The 21,341-nt window shown below is 39.4% G+C and overlaps 1 protein-coding gene across 1 annotated transcript in view; it reads left to right on the top strand.

Moving 5' to 3' along the window:
* LOC306961823 (GRAM domain-containing protein 2A-like) overlaps positions 1 to 14,041 on the top strand; it is a gene marked incomplete at its 3' end in the record, with an annotated part of 83,276 nt that extends 69,235 nt beyond the window's left edge. Inside the window, exons 8-11 of the mRNA XM_079554741.1 lie at positions 1,272 to 1,328; positions 3,193 to 3,382; positions 7,484 to 7,577; positions 13,933 to 14,041. Of these exons, the coding sequence (XP_079410867.1) occupies positions 1,272 to 1,328; positions 3,193 to 3,382; positions 7,484 to 7,577; positions 13,933 to 14,041 (450 nt within the window). The remainder of the gene's footprint in view (positions 1 to 1,271; positions 1,329 to 3,192; positions 3,383 to 7,483; positions 7,578 to 13,932) is intronic.
* Between the last annotated feature and the right edge of the window lie 7,300 nt (positions 14,042 to 21,341).

Raw genomic sequence — 21,341 nt, 5'->3', positions numbered from 1 at the left:
AAGGAACAGGCCACCGTTTTTACAGACTGAGATATGTTCTTACCTTAGACGAGTTCATGTGTACCTGTCTGGTCTTCACGCGTGTCCTCAGTCATGTAGACACAGCACAGACGGCGTTAGCATTTAGCCTCTCCTCCTCTATAGCTCCAAACCAGGTGAAGACAGAAGCTACCAAGCTCTTCAAGTTTTTCCTATTTAAAGATGGTTACGTGAAGTGTTCCATGTTAAAGCAGGGGTAGGCAACGTCAGGCCCGAGGGCCAAATCCGGCCCTCCAGCACAGAACCTCTGGCCCACATACTTCACCTTAAAATACCCCACAATGAATAGGAAAACACAATGAGCCACAACTTAACCCCTGAACTCCCACCTGAACCGAGCACATTTTCTCCAGTTTGGCTTTACCCCAATCCAAAAGCTTCTGGAGAAAAAGCAACAAAACTGAGAAGAAAACAATGATGGAAATGTGACAAAAAAGCGAGAAAACATTGACAAAAAGTGACAAAAAATTTATGAAGTGGCAAAAATGTCACAAGAAATTGCTAAAAAAATAACAAAAAATGACAAAAAATTGACAAAAAATTGACAAAAAAAATTGACAAAAAAAATTGACAAAAATGTGATAAAAAATTGACAAAAAATGACAAAAAAAATGACAAAAAATTGACAAAAAATTTGATCAAAAATGACAAAAATGTGACAAAAAATGACAAAAAATTGATAAAAAATGACAAAAAAATTGACAAAAATGTGATAAAAATGTGACAAAAATGTGACTAAAAAATGTGACAAAAAATTGATAAAAAATGACAAAAATTTGACTAAAAAATGACAAAAAAATGACAAAAATGTGACAAAAATTTGACAAAATATTTGACCAAAAATGTGATAAAAAAATGACAAAAATGTGACTAAAAAATGACAAAAATGTGACAAAAATGTGACAAAAAAATGACAAAAATGTGACAAAAATGTGACTAAAAAATGACAAAAAAATTGACAAAAAAAATTACTAAAAAATGACAAAAAAGTTACAAAAATGAAGTGATGGTAAAAAAAACTGATGACGTGAGGAAAAAGATCCTCTCGGTTCAGGCGGGAGTTAAGAGGTTGATTTGAGTAAAGTATGAAGTCCAGGTCAGGTCCAATCAGGAGGAGGGGGAGGGAGTTGGCTTTCTTTCGGTCAGGGGGGGCAACTTGATTCAAATGTGCGATCTCACAGACTTTAAAACCACCCTGTGTTTTACCTGCGAATGTGCCGTTGTGTGTCCAGGTGAACGGGAAGAGCCTGAGCCTGAAGCAGCTGATGGAGGAGCCCGCCCTGTCCCTGGTCAGTCCGCACTCACGTTGACTTTTCCTCCCCCCCTCCCCCCTCCCTCGCTCTCCCCCCGTCCTCCCCCTGAATAACTCACCTCCACATCAATAGATCACTTCACCGCAGCGACTGGCAGCTCGCTCCGGCACCAATCCTCCGGAGTAGGAGAGATGTTATCGGAGATCCCTGACAGAGCGCCTTTGACTCGGCCTATAATTACAGCCAGTGCAGCTAACGCGCTAATCTGAGCTCCTCCACCCACTTCTGGTGAAAACGAGCCATTCATCAGCGTAACACCAGGAACACATGAAGAAATACATACAAGATTAGTTAGATTTGCTTATTTTGGCTTTCAGAGGACCATAGATAAGTTGAAATATAAACTTATTTATCACATACAAATAAAGTAAAGTCTAAATCAGGTCCATATGGATGTTCATTCACAACAGATTGTTGAAAAAACAGCAGTCGTAGCAAGCACTAGCTAGCATTAGCATTAGCACGATGCTAACATGAGGCATTCTGTTAGCATTCTCCGTTATTCATGTATTTATGGGCTGTTGAACCACTTTGCTCCTCCCCATGTCTTTGTATCTTTATTTAGTAGAAACTATATTCATAATTCAGCATTTGTTAAAGTAGTTTTTGAATAATTAGAGAAAATTTAGATTTTTCTCCAAATTGTTTTCCTCCTTAACTGTTTTCAAACATGACCATATATGGGCGATTCCAGAGATGCGTCTGTATCTATGTCACTTCCTATCATCAGTTTAGCAATTGAAATAAAAATAACGTTTTCTTCTTTAAATTGCTATGATAATGATAATTATGACTTACAGCCGATGTGATCCGTCTAACTGAGTCAGAGCAACACAAGGATTAAAATCAGTCATGTGCACTTTAAAGAACCCCCTCTCGACGGGCTCATAAAGCCTCGTCTTGTTAACGCATCACACAGTATAGGAGGTTAAACATCATCCACCAAGTAAACTAGTCAGGGCAGGCCATTGAAAGCTAAAACTGATACAGAATACTGATGTAAACGTAATGTAATGTCTAACTGTAACATCATGAAATGCAAATGTATTTTACATGAACAAGGAGAAGGCACTTCTTGCTTCAGTCCAGGGGCAGACTGGCCATGTGTCCTGTATTCTGGAAGAGCACAGAAGGGCCACTGGCTCTCGGGCCACCGGTCTGGCCTCTCACTTTACCTTACCCTTACCCCCGGGCGTGACCGAGCTTTACCCAAATCTAGAAGCTTAAAAGCATCCAAAAACAAAAATGTGCTGGAAAAGCAACAAAAAAGTGACAAAAATGTGACGAAAACACACTAAAAAGCAAAAAAAAAACAAGCAAAAATGCAGCGACAACGTGAAAAAAAGTTACCGTCACTTTTCCAGATTTTCACTTTCAAATGAGGCGTTACAGTGTTGCTCTCCAGTCAAGAAGCCTTTGGATTTGGATAAAGGCGAACTGGAGAAAATGCTCTCGGTTAAAGGGACTATAAGGAGTTTAAATGTTAAAACTAAGTATTTTCCTCCCCCTACATGTTCCAACAATGTCCCAATGTGTAGAATGAGCGTATTTGTGGAAGTGTCGCATTTACGCTATTTTTTACGCCAGAGTCCAGGGCTGTTTTTCAGTCCCAGTCCGCCCCTGCTTCAGTCTACTCCCTTTGAGGAGGAAAAAAAAGTTAACTGCTCAAATAAACTACAGCTACTACTACAAGGAGCATGGCCGACACGTGAAAGCTTTTGTTTTGTTTTACCCTTTAGAGCTTTGATTTCATCTCCATGTTGTTTTGTATTGTGAGCCCGGGGGCAGATTTGATCATAAAGCCGCTTTGGGAAAACGAGTTTCCGCTCTGCCCCTCCAGGACGAGTTCCCGGCTGCAGACGAGTTCCCCGTGGTGGACGAGTTTCCCTCCGTGCTGAAGTGGAGGAGGAAGCCCTCGGCCGTGTCCGTGTCCTCCTCGCTCCCCGACCTGCTGGGCAACTCCACGGGCAGCCTGTCCGCCCCCGACACGCCCTTCACCCCCGAGCCGGCGCTGGAGGGGAGCTACGCAGGTGAGGCAACCCCGCCGCCGTGTGTTCATGTGTCTGAGGAGCGAAAGTCCAAGGCCTCCGCACCAAGGACACGCTCTTCAGATCCGCTGCCCGCTCGACTGCAGGTCAGCGGCTGCAGGGATGTAGGAGAGTGTTTGTTATTGTGCGGGAGAACAGACAGATATTATCAGGATATTTAAAGGGATGTTTCAGGATGTTTGACATGGGGCCTCATTTCCTCGTTATCCAGAGTGTTGCTGATTTCTGGAGATATTTTTTTTGTAATTCATGCAGTTGTGATATTTGAAGAGTTTCGCGGCGCTAGGCTAATGCAAGGCTAGCACATTTCTATGGTATCAGCTAGACGGCATTAAAAACAGTGTGACCCGCTCCACAGTGATTGAGACTCACAGTCCTTTGTGTCGGAATCTAGAGATTTCAAGTTTTCAAAGTAACTCCCTGGTCCTTTTACGCCTCCGGGAGCCGTGTAATATTGCCATGAATAATCATACATTTACTTCAGAAGTAGAGATTCCTCCTCTATAATTGTATATATAATATAATATAACAATGATATGGTAATGAAATAAAGCTTGGCTGCATGTGTGAATATTATTAATGATTTGAGTTAAAGGGGGCGAGTGAGCGCTGTTCAATTTCTTAGCCAGTCAGGTGCTCTTCCAGGATCCGTACGCCAAAAAAGCTTGGTCAAATTATTTTCGAGGGACACCAACGCGCTTCGACCGCTTAGGTCGTCATCAGGGCAGACAGTGTGAAAACTAATCAAAATTAATCAAAATTAAGATTTTTTTTTAAAATCTTAATTTTTATCTGTTCATCTCAGGCAACACATGACTTCTCACGTGACGTGTGACTATTAACAGCACCTGTGCTGGATTAGTTTTCACGCTGTCTGCCCTGATGACGACCTAAGCGGTCGAAACTCGTTGGTGTCCCTCGAAAATAAAGGATTTTTACTTATAAGTCGGTTGTGCCTCCGACCTCCTTTTTTGTCTTCATTATTAATGATTTCTTTAGTTTTTTTGTGGGTGAAGGGAGCTCAAAAGTTCAATCTTGGCTCAGGCATACGGTGCATTTCAATCAATCAATCATATAGCACAACATCATAACAGGAGATGCTGCACAGGGCTGCATTAAGGCAGTAAAACGAGACGGCAAGTTAAGTATCCAGGCAAATATAATGTCCAAATAAGCGGCAGGTGATGAGGAGCGGCGCTCGTGCCCCTGTGCTTAGACTCTCCAGCACGGCGACGAAAAACTCAAAAACCCGGGGGGAAAAAGAGAAACTTTGGGGAGAACCACAGAAGGAGAGATCCACTCCCATGGACGGACAGGCTATAGACCCAGGGCTGATGGATCCCTCAGCAGACGGGCCAAGATCACAGACCGTCCAATCCTAGTAGGCCGGGTTCCTCTGTTCGATCAGTAAAGGCAGTGAGAAGAAGAGGATGGAGCTCAGTGGACCATGTACAGTACCTAAGTGTTCACACCCTTTGCTATGACACTCAATACTGAGCTCAGGAGCACCTTTGTCCACTGATCGTCCTTGAGCAGCTTCTCCAGCTCTCCTGGAGTCCGACTGACAGAGACGTCAGAGCAGAAACTAAACGCTGAAGTCAAAGGAACTGTGCAGACTCAGAGATGGGTTTGTATCGAGGCACTGATCTGAGGAAGGTGGAGAAAAACTGTTGCAGCATCGAAGATCCAGAAGAGCACAGTGACCTCCATCATTCGTAAATGGAAGATGAACCACCAGGACTCTTCCTAGAGCTTCGGGGGAGGAGGAGGGCCTCAAGAACCCGATGGTCTCTCTGACAGAGCTCCAGCGTTATTCTGAGGAGAACCTACAGACGGACAATCATCTCTGCAGCGCTCCACCATAAGGGCCTGAGTGGTGGATTATTGTTTCCCTCTGAAGCTGAAGATCATCCCGGTTTAGGAAGAGAAGTCCTTTCAGAGCCACCGTGTTGGTCCATCCATTCCATCCGTGTCTAGTGAAGCTTCTTCCCTGTCATTTGGCTTTACTGAGCGACGTGGAGCGACGTGTGGACGTGTCCTCTGTCCACATTGTGACGGTAATCTGCCGTTAATCTCCACCCGCGGTGCCAGACCCGCGGGACTCATCTCCGTCTGAGCCTAATGAGATGTTGCGTAAGAGCGACTTTCCCCGTCCCCCCCAAAAAAAATCACTTTGTTATGTTATCTCAGATTCACTCGCCACAAAGCAGAACATCTGATAATACAGAACATCTGATCCCATTTGTTCTTCTTCTGGGGTGGTGCTCACTGGACCTTTATCCTGCACAGTAAATATCGACAGTATAATCCTGTGTATGAAGCTCCATGACTGTAATACTGTGTTAAACTATCTGCAGATTCCAAAATAATAAATATTAAAGGTCGGCTCACACTACACGACTTTTATGCCTGATTTCGCTCTAATTCTCAGTCGTGCCGAGTCTTCTCGAGTCGCGTCGAGTCGAAGGCGGTCACACACAGTCGGGTCGTGTAGTGTGGGGGGGTAGAAAGACTAGACTCCAGTCGTAGGAAATCAAACATGTTTGATTTTTAAGCCCGATTTTGGGTGATTTGACCGTCCCAAATGTGAATGACAGAGAGATATAAAGACAGGAAAACACCGCCGCGCCTCCTTTATTCACTTCTCTGTTAAACCAGCGGCACAAACAACTCACACACGAAACAGCACAACTTTATATCACCAAAAGTTCACCACAACCACCTTTTCCAGCTACATTTATCACATATAGCACAGAGACCCAAATGCGTGGCTCAAAATCTTTTATTGCCGTGGTCAAAAACAAGGAAGCAAACAAAGAATTCCCACAGGAGCTGCACAAGGACAAAGAAACACAAGTGTCAAAAACGTAAAACATACGAGAACAAAATGACATGATAACCTGCACAAGGACAAAGACAATCTGACAAAGACAAAGGGGAAGACTCAGACAATATATACTAAAGGGGCGGGGAGGGCAAAGACAACAGGTGTAACACATTAGGGAGGAGGCAGGTAATCACACAGGCGGGGAAACAGGGAAGGGCAGGAAGGAAGTCTGAAACGAGAAACAAAAAGTAAGATTTCAAAATAAAACAGAATGACTAAATAACACAAAACAAGAACTTAAACACCAGACATGACAACATTTCGACCACGAACAGAGTTTAGCGGCTCTTACCGAGTTTGGAGACGAACTGTTTAGCTTCACCTCGCTGCTAACGGCGGCTAACGGCGGCTAGCCTCCCCGCTTTCTCCTTTGTCTCCTCCGCTGTCTCCTCCATCCTGAGGCTGAGGCCCGTCTCCTTTTCTTATTAAATCCGCTGAAATACGTCCCGCTTCTTCCTGTCGCCGACTTTTATCTCCATGTGACAGAACTATAGCCCAGTTGAAGCTTCGTAGTAGCAGTAAGATAGCGCTGCGGTGTTGTGCGGTTTTCACTCATTTAGACACTTTTCCTGATCGGACCCAGTTTGCTTTGCTTGTTTGAGGACATTTCAGACCAGTTCTAGGGTAAATCTCGCTAGAAATAAGAAAGTAAAATTCCCAATGAGAAAAGACCAATTTTCTTTCCCCATTGGCAAAGAAAATGACCTGAAATAAGGACGAAATGTATCGAAACGAGTCAGAAACATCTCAGAACAAGTGACATAATCCAGGACAAATGCCCAACAACTTCTTAACCAGTCAAAACAGCTAAAATGTGGATTATTGTGCTCAAACTGAGATGTTTACACTGATCTAGTTAATTACTTTTTGCAGTGGCAACAATGACAGTTTGGTGCCGCATTTCCTTGTAAGTGAGTTGTAACAGATGTAGGTGAAAAAACGCTGCGTAATTGTGCGGAATCGCCATCGTTTTCTGCTGCATTCGCCATTTTTGTTTCCCTTCAAAATGTCGCGCGCCTGCATTTCTGGTCACGTGACCGGGAGACGCCAGGAGTGTTTCTGAGAGCTGAATGTAACAAGTACATTTCTCCATTGTGAGATCAATAAAGGCTTATCTTATCAGTGGTGTAGATGTGGTAGGTGTTGTAGGTGTTGTAGGTGTGTAATCTCCTCTACCCGGGCTGTGTGTGTTGCAGAGCGCTCGCTGCAGACGGACAGGGGCCTCTTATCGGAGCCGGGGGCCGAGCTGGGCCAGATGGAGTACCAGCTGCTCAAGTTCTTCACCCTGCTGTGAGTATGGCTCAGCGGCACAAGGGCAGGCGCAGGACGGCACGTGCACGTACGCGCTCGTGCACGGGAGGACGCGGTTTTAGCAGCGGATATTTTTAGTCCCTTTTTTCCGCTTAGTTAATGAGATTTATCAGAGCGCGAGGTTTGTCCCGGCAGGGTCACGGGACGAGCTCAGCACTTACATCATCAGCCACAGGGTTTTAATGTAGAGCTGCCGACGTGGGGGCACCTCTGAACCCCCACGTGCTCTCCGGTGTGGCATTACCCAAATCTGAGAGATAAAGGGGGAAAAACAGGGCAAAAACGTGTCATTTTCGATACCAGTACGTCAACGATACCTGGTTTTCGATACCGATACCTGAACGATACTTTTTTCGATACTAATGTTCTAGAATCTAGAACAGGGGGGCCCAAACTTTTTGTGTCCGAGGGCCAAAAGGAAAAAGTGCGATGTCAAGCGTGAAACATAATAGATACTTTATTTTCTTGTTTGGTTTAGCTTCGCATTTGATTCAATCTATGCAATTAACCTCTTAACTCCCGCCTGAACCGAGAGGATCTTTTTCCTCACGTCATCACATTTTTTTTACATCATTTTTTTGTTGGGCATTCAACTCATTTTTAGAACTTTTATGTCATTTTTTGTCACATTTATGTATTTTTTTTGTCAAATTTTTGTCATTTTTTTCTCACATTTTGTCAATTTCTTATGACATTTTTGTGACATTTTTGCCAATTTTTCGTCACTTTTTTGTCACATTTTGTCATATTTTTGTCTTTTTTTGTCACATTTTTGTAAATTTTTTTGTAATTTTTTTTGTCATTTTTTTTTGTCATTTTTTGTCTTTTTATGTCATTTTTTTGTCACAATTTTGTAATTTTTTTGTCAATTTTTATCCAATTTTTATAATTTTTTTCGTAATTTTTTTATTACATATTTGTCACATTTTGTCATATTTTTGTCTTTTTTTGTCATATTTTTTTCACTTTTTGTCACATTTTTGTCATTTTTTTGGTCATTTTTTTCGTAAATTTGTGTCTTTTTATGTCATTTTTTTGTCACATTTTTGTCAATTTTTTTGTCAATTTTTTATCCAATTTTTATCATTTTTTTCGTAAATTTTTTATTACATATTTGTCACATTTTGTCATATTTTTGTCTTTTTTTGGTCATTTTTTCGTACATTTTTGTTATTTTTTTCGTACATTTTTATCACAAATTTGTCACATTTTTGTCAATTTCTTGTGACATTTTTGTGACATTTTTGCCACTTTTTCATAAATTTTTCGTCACTTTTTTGTCACATTTCCATCATTGTTTTCGTCTCAGTTTTGTTGCTATTTTCACACCTTTTTTCCAGAAGCTTTTGGATTGGGGTAAAGCCAAACTGGAGAAAATGTGCTCGGTTCAGGCGGGAGTTAAGGGGTTAAACATGCTACAAAAGCCTAGTTTTAGTCGAACAAAATCAATTATTGTAGCAAAATAGAGCAAAATGGAAACAGCACCACCTGTACCTGCAGCACCTACAGTGACTTTAGCTCATTCATTTCTTTAAGTCAAAGAAAATGCCACATTACATCATTTTGAAAGTGTCAGTTCAGCATCAATTCTTTTATAAGTCATAGATGTCAACGATTTTTGCAAAAAAAAAGTTGGAAAACTGTGAAAGTTGATGCTACGACGCTGTGATTGATAAACACCAAGACACCAGAACAGTGTTTCCTTAGCTTTGCGAAAGGAGTGAAACAGCGCCCCCAATTTGACGCGGGTGGACAAAAAGTGAACTGCATCCATATTTGCCATTGAGAATGAACGGGAGAGAGACTTATTAACCAGATGCGGCGCAAAAGTAGGTCACCCTCTGGCGTGACACCCCTGATCTAGAACCATAAAACAGATGAATAATGTTAATTTATTCCTTTTCCTTCCACTTCATTTCTTTTACATCTGTATCATTTGTTTGAGGTGAAACAACTAAGATCCAAGTTTTTCTTTTAATGTTTTCCCCCAATTTTTCCCCAAATTTTAAATTTTTTTCTACTTGTTGTTCCCCCTTTTTCCGATTTTTTTCTTTCACTTATATATTTCTTTCTTCTTTCTATACCAGTCGAGCCTTTTTTCAATCCAGACCGGTTTCGTTTAACGGCTCGCAGCCCAAAGACTAAAGAAAAACAAAACATGAACCAGAAAGACACGAAAGAGCAACAAAATGGCGTCCAAAACACGACAACAACACTACGAAAAAGCGACAAAAAAAAGTCCAGATCAGTTTTGTGGGTCTGAGCTGTATTTGGGTAAAGCTGAACTGGAGAAAATCCGCTTAGTAAGAGGTTAATGGAAACTTTACACCGTCCATCTCTCGTTTGCTTTGCTCCATTAAAGCGAGACACGGCCCCGATACCAGTAACGATACTTTCGATACCGATACCTGAACGATATTTGTCATTTAGAACCAGAAAACAGATCAATAATGTTTTGGGAGATCTGCAAATTTACAATATCGATGTCAAGAAGTGAAAAGTGAAAAAATGGGGAGGAATTTGGGGGGAAATTGGGAGAAATTGTGGCAAAAAAAAGAAAAAAATAAGGAAAAATTAGGAAGAATTTGGGAAAAATTTGGCCCAAAAAAAAAAAGAGAATAAATTGGGGGAAAGAAATTGATAAAAATAAAAAAATAAAATAGGGTAAAATATTAGTAGTTAAAATGAGAGAAAAAAAAATGGTCAAAAATAAGAAAAATTGGGGATTGAAAAAAAAAAATAATAATTGGAAGAAAAAAAAAGGAAAAAAAAAGGCAAAATTTAACTGGAAAAATTGGAAAAAATAAAAATAAATTGGGCAAAAATGCAGTGCTAATGTATGGGAGGCCGTTTAGGAAAAAACACATTGAAAATGAAAGTATACCCATTACACATGTGAAAAAACACAACAAAAATCACAGGTTTGTACAATAGATGGCGCACTTGTACATTGTTTGTGTTTGAAACACGTTCAAATACAATAATGAAGAGCAAAATGTACATTAGTTCTGCTGTTAGAATTAAAAATGCTTTTTTTTTTACATCGAAAATGAACGTGTTTTTTTTCTTTACTTTTAACTTTTTACGAGCTTACTCGTCTCTTTTTTTTAAAAACGTTTTTACAATGATCGTAGTACGAAAATGCATGTAGTTTTTTTTTTCCAACATTGAAAAAAAAATGCACCAAACTTAGTATCCTCAGAATGTGGTGCAGTCGGAAGTCGATTCATGTGACCGGAAGGTACAGATGCTGAAACGCGGGAATAGTTCATGAACGCGCCACGACGGAGACGTCCACACGGTTTAAGTTTCATGCAATTGCAAATGTCAGACCTTCCTCTCACAAATGTAAGATAAAGATAATGATATAAAGAGGGAAAAAGCAAGTGGAGTCACAATAGTACATAGGTGTAATTTAACTGTCTGGTCGTCTTCCGGCAACAGCAGGTACCTTCCGGTTGAACCGGTTCAAGATTTTCAATGTAAAAAAAAAAATGCATTTTTAATTGTAAACATTTTCTATACATTTTGCTCTTCATTATTGTAGGCAGTGTATTTGAACGTGTTTCAAACACAAACAATGTACAAGTGCGCCATCTAATGTACAAACCTGTGATTTTTGTTGTGTTTTTTCACATGTGTAATGGGTATACTTTCATTTTCAATGTGTTTTTTCCTAAACGGCCTCCCATACTAAGGCTGTCTGTGGACCAACAGCATCAAAAGCTTTGAACCCAAAAAACAAGGCAAAATGGCAAAATGAATTGTGCCAAAATCAAGGCCTTAAATGTCTTTTAGGAGCATCAAACTGGACTCAAACTGGCTTTAAATCTAAATTTCTGAGGTTGATCTAAAAATACCTAAATAATGGTCTAAAACAGTCAAACGTTTCCCGTTTTGTCCATTTCTCTTTCTACTGTTTGATGAAATATTTGAACATCTGTGGCATTAAAATGTCATTAGAAAGCCTTGACTTTGACTTGCTTCTGCCTGTATAAACGCTTTACTTCCAGATAAATATTGTGGGGTGACTGAGTTCTCAGGCTCTCACACTGTCCTTCACTCAGTCCTTGAAGAAGCCGCTCAGTCTCCGCTAACGTCCACTGACCCCCGACCCCTGACCCCTGACCTCTGACCTCTGACCTCTGACACACTTTACAATCACCTGCACTGTTTACCCACCGCTCTTTCCATGACCGACTGAAGCTCTGCCTTTTGCACTGCTCCTCTGGCAGGTTCACACTTCACTTAAAAACAAGCTTTTAGATTTGGGTAAAGCCAAACTGGAGAAAATGTGCAGGTGGGGGTTAAGAGGTTAAAGCACAACAACAGAGGAAAAGGGGGACATTCATTGTTATCACATTGTAAAACTCTCATGGAGGATGTGAGGGCTGCTGTCGCCCTCTTGTGTTCATTAGTGGGATTGTATTCCAGGCAGGAGCAGCTGAATGTTTAAAACCTCTGAACCTGAACCAAGCACATTTTCTCCAGTTTGGCTTTACCCCAATCCAAAAGCTTCTGGAAAAAAGGTGTGAAAATGGCAACAAAACTGAGACAAAAACAATGATGGAAATGTGACAAAAAAGTGAGAAAACATTGACAAAAAAAAGAGACGAAAGATTGATGAAAAAGTGGCAAAAATGTCACAAAAAATTGACAAGAAATTGACAAAAATGTGACAAATATGTGATAAAAAAAATAACAAAAAAATGTGACAAAAAATGACAAAAAAATGACAAAAATGTGATAAAAATTTGACAAAAAAATGACAAAAAAATGACAAAAATGTGACAAAAATGTGACAAAAAAATGACAAAAATGTGCTAAAAATTTGACGAAAAAATGACAAATATGTGACAAAAAAATGACAAAAAATTGACAAAAATGTGACAAATATGTGACAAAAAATGACAAAAAAATGACAAAATGTGATAAAAATTTGACGAAAAAATGACAAAAAAATGACAAAAAAGTGACAAAAAAATGACAAAAAAAATGACAAAAAAAATGACAAAAATGTGACAAATATGTGACAAAAAATGACAAAAAAATGACAAAATGTGATAAAAATTTGACGAAAAAATGACAAAAAAATGACAAAAAAGTGACAAAAAAATGACAAAAAAGTGACAAAAAAATGACAAAAATGTGACAAAAAAATGACAAAAAAATGACAAAAAAGTGACAAAAAAATGACAAAAAAATGACAAAAATGTGACAAAAAAGTGACAAAAAAATGACAAAAATGTGACAAAAAATGACAAAAATGTGACAAAAAATGACAAAAATGTGACAAAAAAGTGACAAAAAAATGACAAAAATGTGACAAAAAAATGACAAAAAAGTGACAAAAAAATGACAAAAAAATGACAAAAATGTGACAAAAATGTGACAAAAAAATGACAAAAAAATGACAAAAATGTGACAAAAAAATGACAAAAAAGTGACAAAAAAATGACAAAAAAATGACAAAAAAGTGACAAAAAAGTGACAAAAAAATGACAAAAATGTGACAAAAAATGACAAAAAATGTGACAAAAAATGACAAAAATGTGACAAAAAATGACGAAAAAATGACAAAAAATGACCAAAAAAATGACAAAAAATGACAAAAAAATGACAAAAAAATGACAAAAAATGACCAAAAAATGACAAAAAATGTGACAAAAAATGACAAAAATGTGACAAAAAATGACGAAAAAATGACAAAAAATGACCAAAAAAATGACAAAAAATGACCAAAAAATGACAAAAAAATGACAAAAAATGACCAAAAAATGACAAAAAATGACAAAAAAATGACAAAAAATGACAAAAAAAATGACAAAAATGTGACAAAAAATGACGAAAAAATGACAAAAAATGACCAAAAATATGACAAAAAATGACAAAAAAATGACAAAAAATGACAAAAGTGTGATAAAAATTGGCAAAAAAAACACTAAAATTTGACAAAAAATGTACTAAAAAAAGGACAAAGATTTGATTAAAATGTGACAAAAAAATGACAAAAATGTGACAAAAATTTGACAAAAAATGTACGAAAAAATGGCAAAAATGTTAAAAATGAGAAAAAAGTTACAAAAATGAGCTGAATACCCAACAAAACATGATGGAAAAGAATAATCTGATGGAAAAAGATCCTCTCGGTTCAGGCGGGAGTTCAGAGGTTAAACATCCATGTACCATTTTTCTGGTTTGAAATCCGGATTCACTGCCCTGTTTTTGGGAGTAAGTTAGAGCGAGAGTGGAAGTTATTTTTCCTCCGCCGTGTTTCGGTGCAGAGGGAGATGTTTTTCCTTCATAATGGCCGTCTCTGATTCTTTCTGCCCAGGATCATCCTGCTCATCCTGTCGTCCTGCTACCTGGCGTTTCGCGTGTGCAGTCTGGAGCAGCAGCTGTCCTTCCTCAGTAACCCCAACCTGCCGCTACGAGAAAGGTAACGCTACCAGGGAGTGACACGGCCAGCAGGAGGCGCTCACGGGACAGCGGAGCGTTCACAAGAGCCTGTACATATATAGTTTTAGCTTTAAATGCAGATGTTTTGACCCAGTTAATGACCCATGACTTCTACAATGACGGTACGGCACCGATGTATTACCAACAAGCGCCACTAGATGCGCCACCATGTGCGCCACACTCACAAACAGTAGAAGAAGACCGGCGCTGCACCTCGCACCCATACTCGCACCTCCCCCGGTAAATCCGCCATGATTTCCCCCTCGACCGTGGTCATTATGGTAAACGGAGAGGAGTGAGGAGAAGCCGTCCATTATATATACACAGTCTATGTCCTAACCCGAGCTCCTGACCCTTGACCTTTCATGGGGTCGACAGTTAGATCTGTGCAGTTAGTGAACTAGAGCTTCAGCAGCATTTGCCCAATCCGACCGTCCTTACCCAGGGGAAAGAGGAAGTGACATCACCGACATCTGCTGTTCTTCTTCTTTAAGGTTATTGGCAGACTGCAGGCAAACAAAAGCGCATGTCGCCCCCTACTGTACTGCACATGCAACAACATAGTGTCCAAATAAACACACTTAAGGCGAGACACTGCAGGTGAATAGGGAAAAAATGTATATTTACAGATATCAATTTGAAACTGTTGCTGTCGATCACTGGCATAAATGTGAGAAACAAATACATTGTAAGTTTTCTGTCATTTTATCTTTTCATATAAGAACAAGGTGTTTTATGCCTAAAAATGCCACAAATTTCCCATCTTTTTGGCGACGAAATCTGAATAATGGACAGAGCTACATTCAAACTTATGGTTTCATTTTATTGATAAATGAGTTGCCAAGACTTTCTCAGAGGGGATTTAGGATTTCTTGTTTAGTTTTAAAATAAGCTGTTTTTTAGTGGAAAAATTTGTAAAAATGTAATTTTCGCCTCATTTTTTGACATTCAAAACTCAATAAATGGGGCTTAAGGGATTAAATAATAAAAAATCCTTCTGAAAAAATCTTCCAAATGTTGTTCAGTCCAAGGCTGGAAAATGTGAAGTCTTTAGGTCCGACTGACGTGGACATAGTGTCGCCACAATGACAGAAACATGTGTTTGGAGAAAAAGGCCCTTGAAATTGCGTTCTCCCATATAAGTCTATGGGGGAACATTGAATCAGCGCAATATTTACACATGTTATCGTGAAGATTAGGCATGTTTTCTGTTTCCGGGTGAAGCTTGTATGTTCAGAGACAGATTTGGCCCAAAACCTGAAAACTGAAAAAATTGAGTTTTGCCTGTAGTGTCTCCCCTTAAGGAGAAGAAAAAGAAAAACCCATTTCCCTTTAGCTTATTTAATCTCAACAGCTGTTTCATAAAGCTACAATATGCAAATGATCCATGTGGCTTAAGTTTCTGCTAAATGAAGCAAAAGTACAAACTGCCTTAATTTAAAGCATTTACTCTTTAAAGGAATAGGCCACCGTTTTTTTACATACTGAGCTATGTTCTTACCTTAGCTTAAACGAGGATACACTTTAGCTCCAAAACAGGTCAAGATAGAAGCTACCAAGCAGGAATAATTTGGCATCCGCACAGTAAAGTGAAGATTACTGCGCGGATTTCAAACTACTCCTGGTATTATTACGCCTTACAATATAGTCCCCCCTTTTATCCGCTTAGAAAATCCACATTGTTTAATTGTGTGTAATTATACTTTGTAGTGGAACACTTCACGTAACCATATTTAAATAGGGAAAACGTGGAAGAGCTTGGTAGCTTCTATCTTGACCTGTTTTGGAGCTATAGAGGAGAGAGGGAGAGGCTAAATGCTAACGCCGTCTGCGCTGTGTTTACGTGACTGAAGATCAGACAGGTCCTAAAGAACTCGTCACAGCTCAGGTAAGAACATATCTCAGTGTGGAAAAACGATGGCCTGTTCCTTTAACACTGACATGTGACTGAGCTGTGGGGACGACAACTTGGATTTTGTCACTGTTATAAAGTTTGGCTCGTGGAGAATCTTATTCAGTCTTATACAGTTGTTGCGCATGAATCACTGGGGGGTCGGGGGATTGGCGGCGTAGTGGCTTACAAGGCCGTGGGAACCCAGGGTGCTGAGGGCACTGCAGCAACCGCTGGTGGATAGTTTGTGAACTGCAGGCAATATTAACCCCTTAACTCCCACCTGAACCGAGCACATTTTCTCCAGCTTTACCCCAATCCAAAAGCTTCTGGAAAAAAGGTGAGAAAATAGCAACAAAACTGAGACGAAAACAAGGATGAAAATGTGAAAAAAGTGAGAAAACATTGACGAGAAAGTGACAAAAAATTTACAAAAAAGTGACAAGAATTTGACAAAAAAATGTGAAGAATTTGACGAAAAAGTGACAAAAAAATGGACAAAAAAAATCGAATAATTTGACGAAAAAGTGACAAAAAATGACAAAAATGGACAAAAATTTGACGAAAAATTGAGAAAAAATTGATGAAAAAGTGGCAAAAATGTCACAAAAAACTTACAAAATGTGATAAAAATTAGAAAAAAAATGACAAAAATGTGACAAAAAAATGAAAAAAATGTGACCAAAAAATGACAAAAAAAACAAAAATTTGTTTAAAAAATTGACGAAAAAATGTCAAAAATGTGACAAAATTTGATAAAAATGTGACAAAAAAATTATTTAAAAAAGACAAAAATGTTATAAAAATTAGGAAAAAAATGACAAAAATGTGACAAAAAAGTGACAAAAATTTGACAAAAAAATTATTAAAAAAAGACAAAAATGTGATAAAAATTAGGAAAAAAATGACAAAAATGTGACAAAAAAGTGACAAAAATTTGACAAAAAAATTATTAAAAAAAGACAAAAATGTGATAAAAATTAGGAAAAAAATGACAAAAATGTGACAAAAAAGTGACAAAAATTTGACAAAAAAATTATTAAAAAAAGACAAAAATGTGATAAAAATTAGGAAAAAAATGACAAAAATGTGACAAAAATTGGATAAAAATTTGACAAAAAAAACGGACGAAAAAATTGACAAAAAAAACAAAATTTGATAAAAAAATTGACGAAAAAATGACAAAAATGTGACAAAAATGTGACAAAAAAATGACAAAAATGTGACAAAAAATGATTAAAAAAAGACAAAAATTTGATAAAAATTTGACGAAAAAACGTACAAAAATGTGATTAAAATTTGGAAAAAAAAGGACAAAAATGTGACAAAAAAATGATAAAAATGTGACATAAAATTGATAAAAATTTGACGAAAAAATGACAAAAATGTGACAAAAAAAAGGCGCCCCCTAACTAAAATATCTCCCTTCGGCTCTGGTGGCTTATGGGATGGCACATTGCTCCTAATCACCAGTGAGTTAGCACCAGAGGTCCCTATGCTAAAGTGGCTATGATAGTTAGCACCAGAGGTCCCTATGCTAAAGTGGCTATGATAGTTAGCATCGAGGCTCCTCCCCCTCACTCCCTCCTCACTGACAGCCCAGTTCGGAGGCCTCTCATCATGGCGGACGCTGACGCACACCCGGTTTGGCGTCAGACCTCTGAGCTCGTTTCCCAGTGTCTAAAACCTCGCTGACTGAAGCTTCTCGTGCAGGTAACCTCGGCCGTCCCGCTCCAGCTCCGGACTCAGCCCAGCGCAGACCGAGCCGGGACAAGAACGGGGGATCCTCACTCGAAAGGGCGTCTTCACTGATCACTTGACTATGCAAAGTGTTGATACTAACTTATGAATGTCTACCATAGCCTAACCCAGCCGCCGATTGTCCTCGTTCCACGTGCTCGCTGTATATTTACTGTATGTTTCCTTGTACATACCGCGGGGTGGATTCCAGATGTGGGATCACTCGAAAAAACTGCTGAAGGACAGATGTGCGGATTTCCCTCCCACAGGACGATGAAAACCAAACGGCAGCAGTTTGGTCGCACTTTACCAAACAGCCGAAACACGGAGACAAGATGGAAACGGCAAAATCCGACACTCAGAGGAGCCAAAACAATACTTAAGTCAGAGTAAAAAGTACTTGGAGAAAGTACTGAGGAAAAATGAAGTAACAGAACACAGAACGCATGTATTTTAAGTGTTGAAATGAAGGTTTGTTACTTAAAGATTTACTCACAGCGACATGAGAGAAACAGATACTTAGTGAGTCAGTTTTTTCAGCAGTGATTAATCATAGTAAATATTTCTTTACTATTTATATTCATTATTAATACTTACGGACTTTAAAAATGTTCCTCCCCGACATGTTCCAGCCATGTCCTACAGTTTAGAATGAGCTCAGACCTGCCTCTAAAATCCTGTCACTCAGAAAGGTGTTGATTCGGGTCTGAAGTGCTTAATATAGAAGCTGCAGTTACACGTATGACCTGAGGTGGCAGTAGTGAGGATAAAATGGCCAACTTGCATCTAGTCCAGGGGGGCCCAAACTTTTTGTCTCCGAGGGACAAAATGAAAAAGTGTCTGTGAGTCGCGGGACAAACACGGCGACGTCAACCACGAAACACACATAACTGTAAATTATAAGTTACTTACATTTTATTTACTTTTAATGTTTTCGATAGCCTACATTTGCATTTGTTTCTATCTATGCAAATAACCTGCTATATTAAAACAAATGGTAACTCTGGCAAAAGCCTAGTTTTAATAAAACAAAATCAACAATTGTAGCAATTTAGTGCAAAAAAAAACACATTAGATTTTAGATATTTTAAAGTGTCAGTTCAGCATCAATTCTTTTATACGTCATTTTTAACATATGCTGTTGTCGACGTCAACAACCTTTGCAATAAAAAATTGAAAAACTGTGAAAGTTGATGCTACATCGCTCTGTAATCGATAAATACCAGAGAAAGACTCCACAACAGTGTTTCCTTACCTTTGTGAAAGGAGTGAAACAGCGCCCCCAATTTGACGCTGGTGGTCAAAAAGTGTACTGCATCTATATTTACCATCGATAATGAATGGAAGAGAGTTAGTATTTACAACAGGCAGCGCAAAAGTAGGTCACTCTGTGGCAGGCCAACAGAATTGTTTCGGCGGGCCAAATTTGGCCCGCGGGCCCCACTTTGGGCACCCCTGATCAAGTCTCTTTAAGGAGAACATTATTAAACTCTTCGATGCATCAGTAGCTCCCTGTCGCTGTCTGTCTGTTAACTGTGAGTCAAAACTTTCAATAATTATAATTATAAATATAATTATAATTTTAATACAACTCAAGTAAAAAGTACTGTATGAAAAACTACTTTAAGAAGTAGTTGCCGTATTTTCCGGACTATAAGTCGCACTTTTTTTCATAGTTTGGTTGGGGGTGTGGCTTATACTCAGGTGTGACGTCCATCCATCCAGTTTCTTCCTCTTTATCCGGGGCCGGGTCGCGGGGGCAGCGTCTCAGCAGAGATGCCCAGACTTCCTGATCCACACACACCTCCTCCAGATGTTCTGACCCCGAGGCGACACCAGGCCAGCTCGGAGACATAGTCTCCCCCGATCGGTAAATCGAGAGCTTTGCCTCAGATGGAGCCTGAGATCGACAGACAGGTGTGACTTATACATCAAAACATATTATGATATAATTTCACCTTTGTTGTTTTCGAGCAGCAGAAAGAAAGTTTGGACTGGTGAAAAGCGGAGGTTACTCTTCCTGCAAAATAAAGAAAACAAAAAAATCGCGAGAGGAACGAGTTCACAAATGAGAGACTGAACCACGCGCTGCCGGGAGAGGCTTGTCAACAGTGCAGCAGGACGTCCGGTGCGACTTATATTTGTTTTTTCCCTCATTATTTAATTTTGGGCTGGTGCGACTTATAGTCCGGAAAATATGGTACTTCAAAAAGTAACGTATACCTGAGGAAGCCACTCATCTCAAATGTTCGCTGCAGTCCTGACTCACTCATAACTTTGCTAACAGTTTCGTAGCATTCCCTTCATTTCACGGTAACCCGGTAGGAGGAGCAGAAACACACGGTCCCATTATTCCTCTTGAACTTCCTCCGTTTCCATCTTGTTCCCGGGCCGAGTGACGTGCGGGGCCGAGCGCAGACTGAACGCTGGCAAAAGCAGCGATGCACTTTTCCACAAATGTGATTATTACGTCAAATGTGAAGTATTCTTTGATATATTTTGGTACTTTTCTTTGTGAAGGGAGACACCTGACGACACTTGAGCGACAGAGTTACTGGTGTTTTACTGTAACGATGTACATTTGGTATAACGTGATGATGTCATGTATAGTCGATGTATATTTAGTTGATCTTATTCAGTGTTTTTAAGAATGTTATGCATTAAAGTCACCAAAGACTTTAACACAGGCCTGTCACAGCAGGAGGTTTGAAACATGAGCAGGGTCGGAAAAGGAACGTTTCAATGGGAACTTCGGCTTGGAAATGTTGGGAATTTTCAAAAATTATAAATATGCTTATTTTTAAATACACACCATATTTGTGCATTTTTAATTTTTGCATAAACAAGGAGTGAACGCTGCCCTCAGTTCGTCCACTTGGCCCGGAAGTGATTATTGTTTTCTGCAGGATGGCAGGGGAGGCGTGGCCTCTGATGGGCTAGCTAGTCAAAACAGGGGCTAACTTTATCCTGTAGAAGCCAAGACGTTTAGCATGATTGATGATTAGCAGCTAACACAGTCAGTGTTTAGCGTTAGCGGTTAACACAGTCAGTGTTTGCCATCAGTGGCTAACACAGTCAGAGTTTAGCATTGATAATTAACACAGTGAGAGTTTAGCTTTAGCGGCTAACACAGTCAGAGTTCAGCATTTGTAGCTAACATAGACAGAGTTTAGCATTAGTGGCTAACACAGTCAGAGTTTAGCATTAGTGGTTAACAGAGTCAGAATTTAGCGTTAGCGGCTAACACAGTCAGATTTAGCATTTGTAGCTAACACAGTCAGAATTTAGCGTTAACGGCTAACATAGACAAAGTTTAGCATTAGCGGCTAACACAGTCAGATTTAGCATTTATAGCTAACACAGTCAGAGTTGAGCATTAGCGGCTAACACAGTGGGTGTTTAGCATTAGCGGCTAACACAGTGGGTGTTTAGCATTAGCGGCTAACACAGTGGGTGTTTAGCATTAGCGGCTAACACAGTGGGTGTTTAGCATTAGCGGCTAACACAGTGGGTGTTTAGAATTAGCGGCTAACACAGTCAGATTTAGCATTTATAGCTAACACAGTGGGTGTTTAGCATTAGCGGCTAACACAGTGGGTGTTTAGCATTAGCGGCTAACACAGTCAGAGTTTAGCATTAGCGGCTAACACAGT

The sequence above is a fragment of the Gobius niger genome (genome assembly GCF_951799975.1).
Source record: "Gobius niger genome assembly, chromosome: 4".
In the NCBI taxonomy this organism is placed as follows: Eukaryota; Metazoa; Chordata; class Actinopteri; order Gobiiformes; family Gobiidae; genus Gobius; species Gobius niger.
The sequence above is the reverse complement of the archived record's forward strand: the minus strand, read 5'-3'. Positions and strand labels throughout refer to the sequence as shown.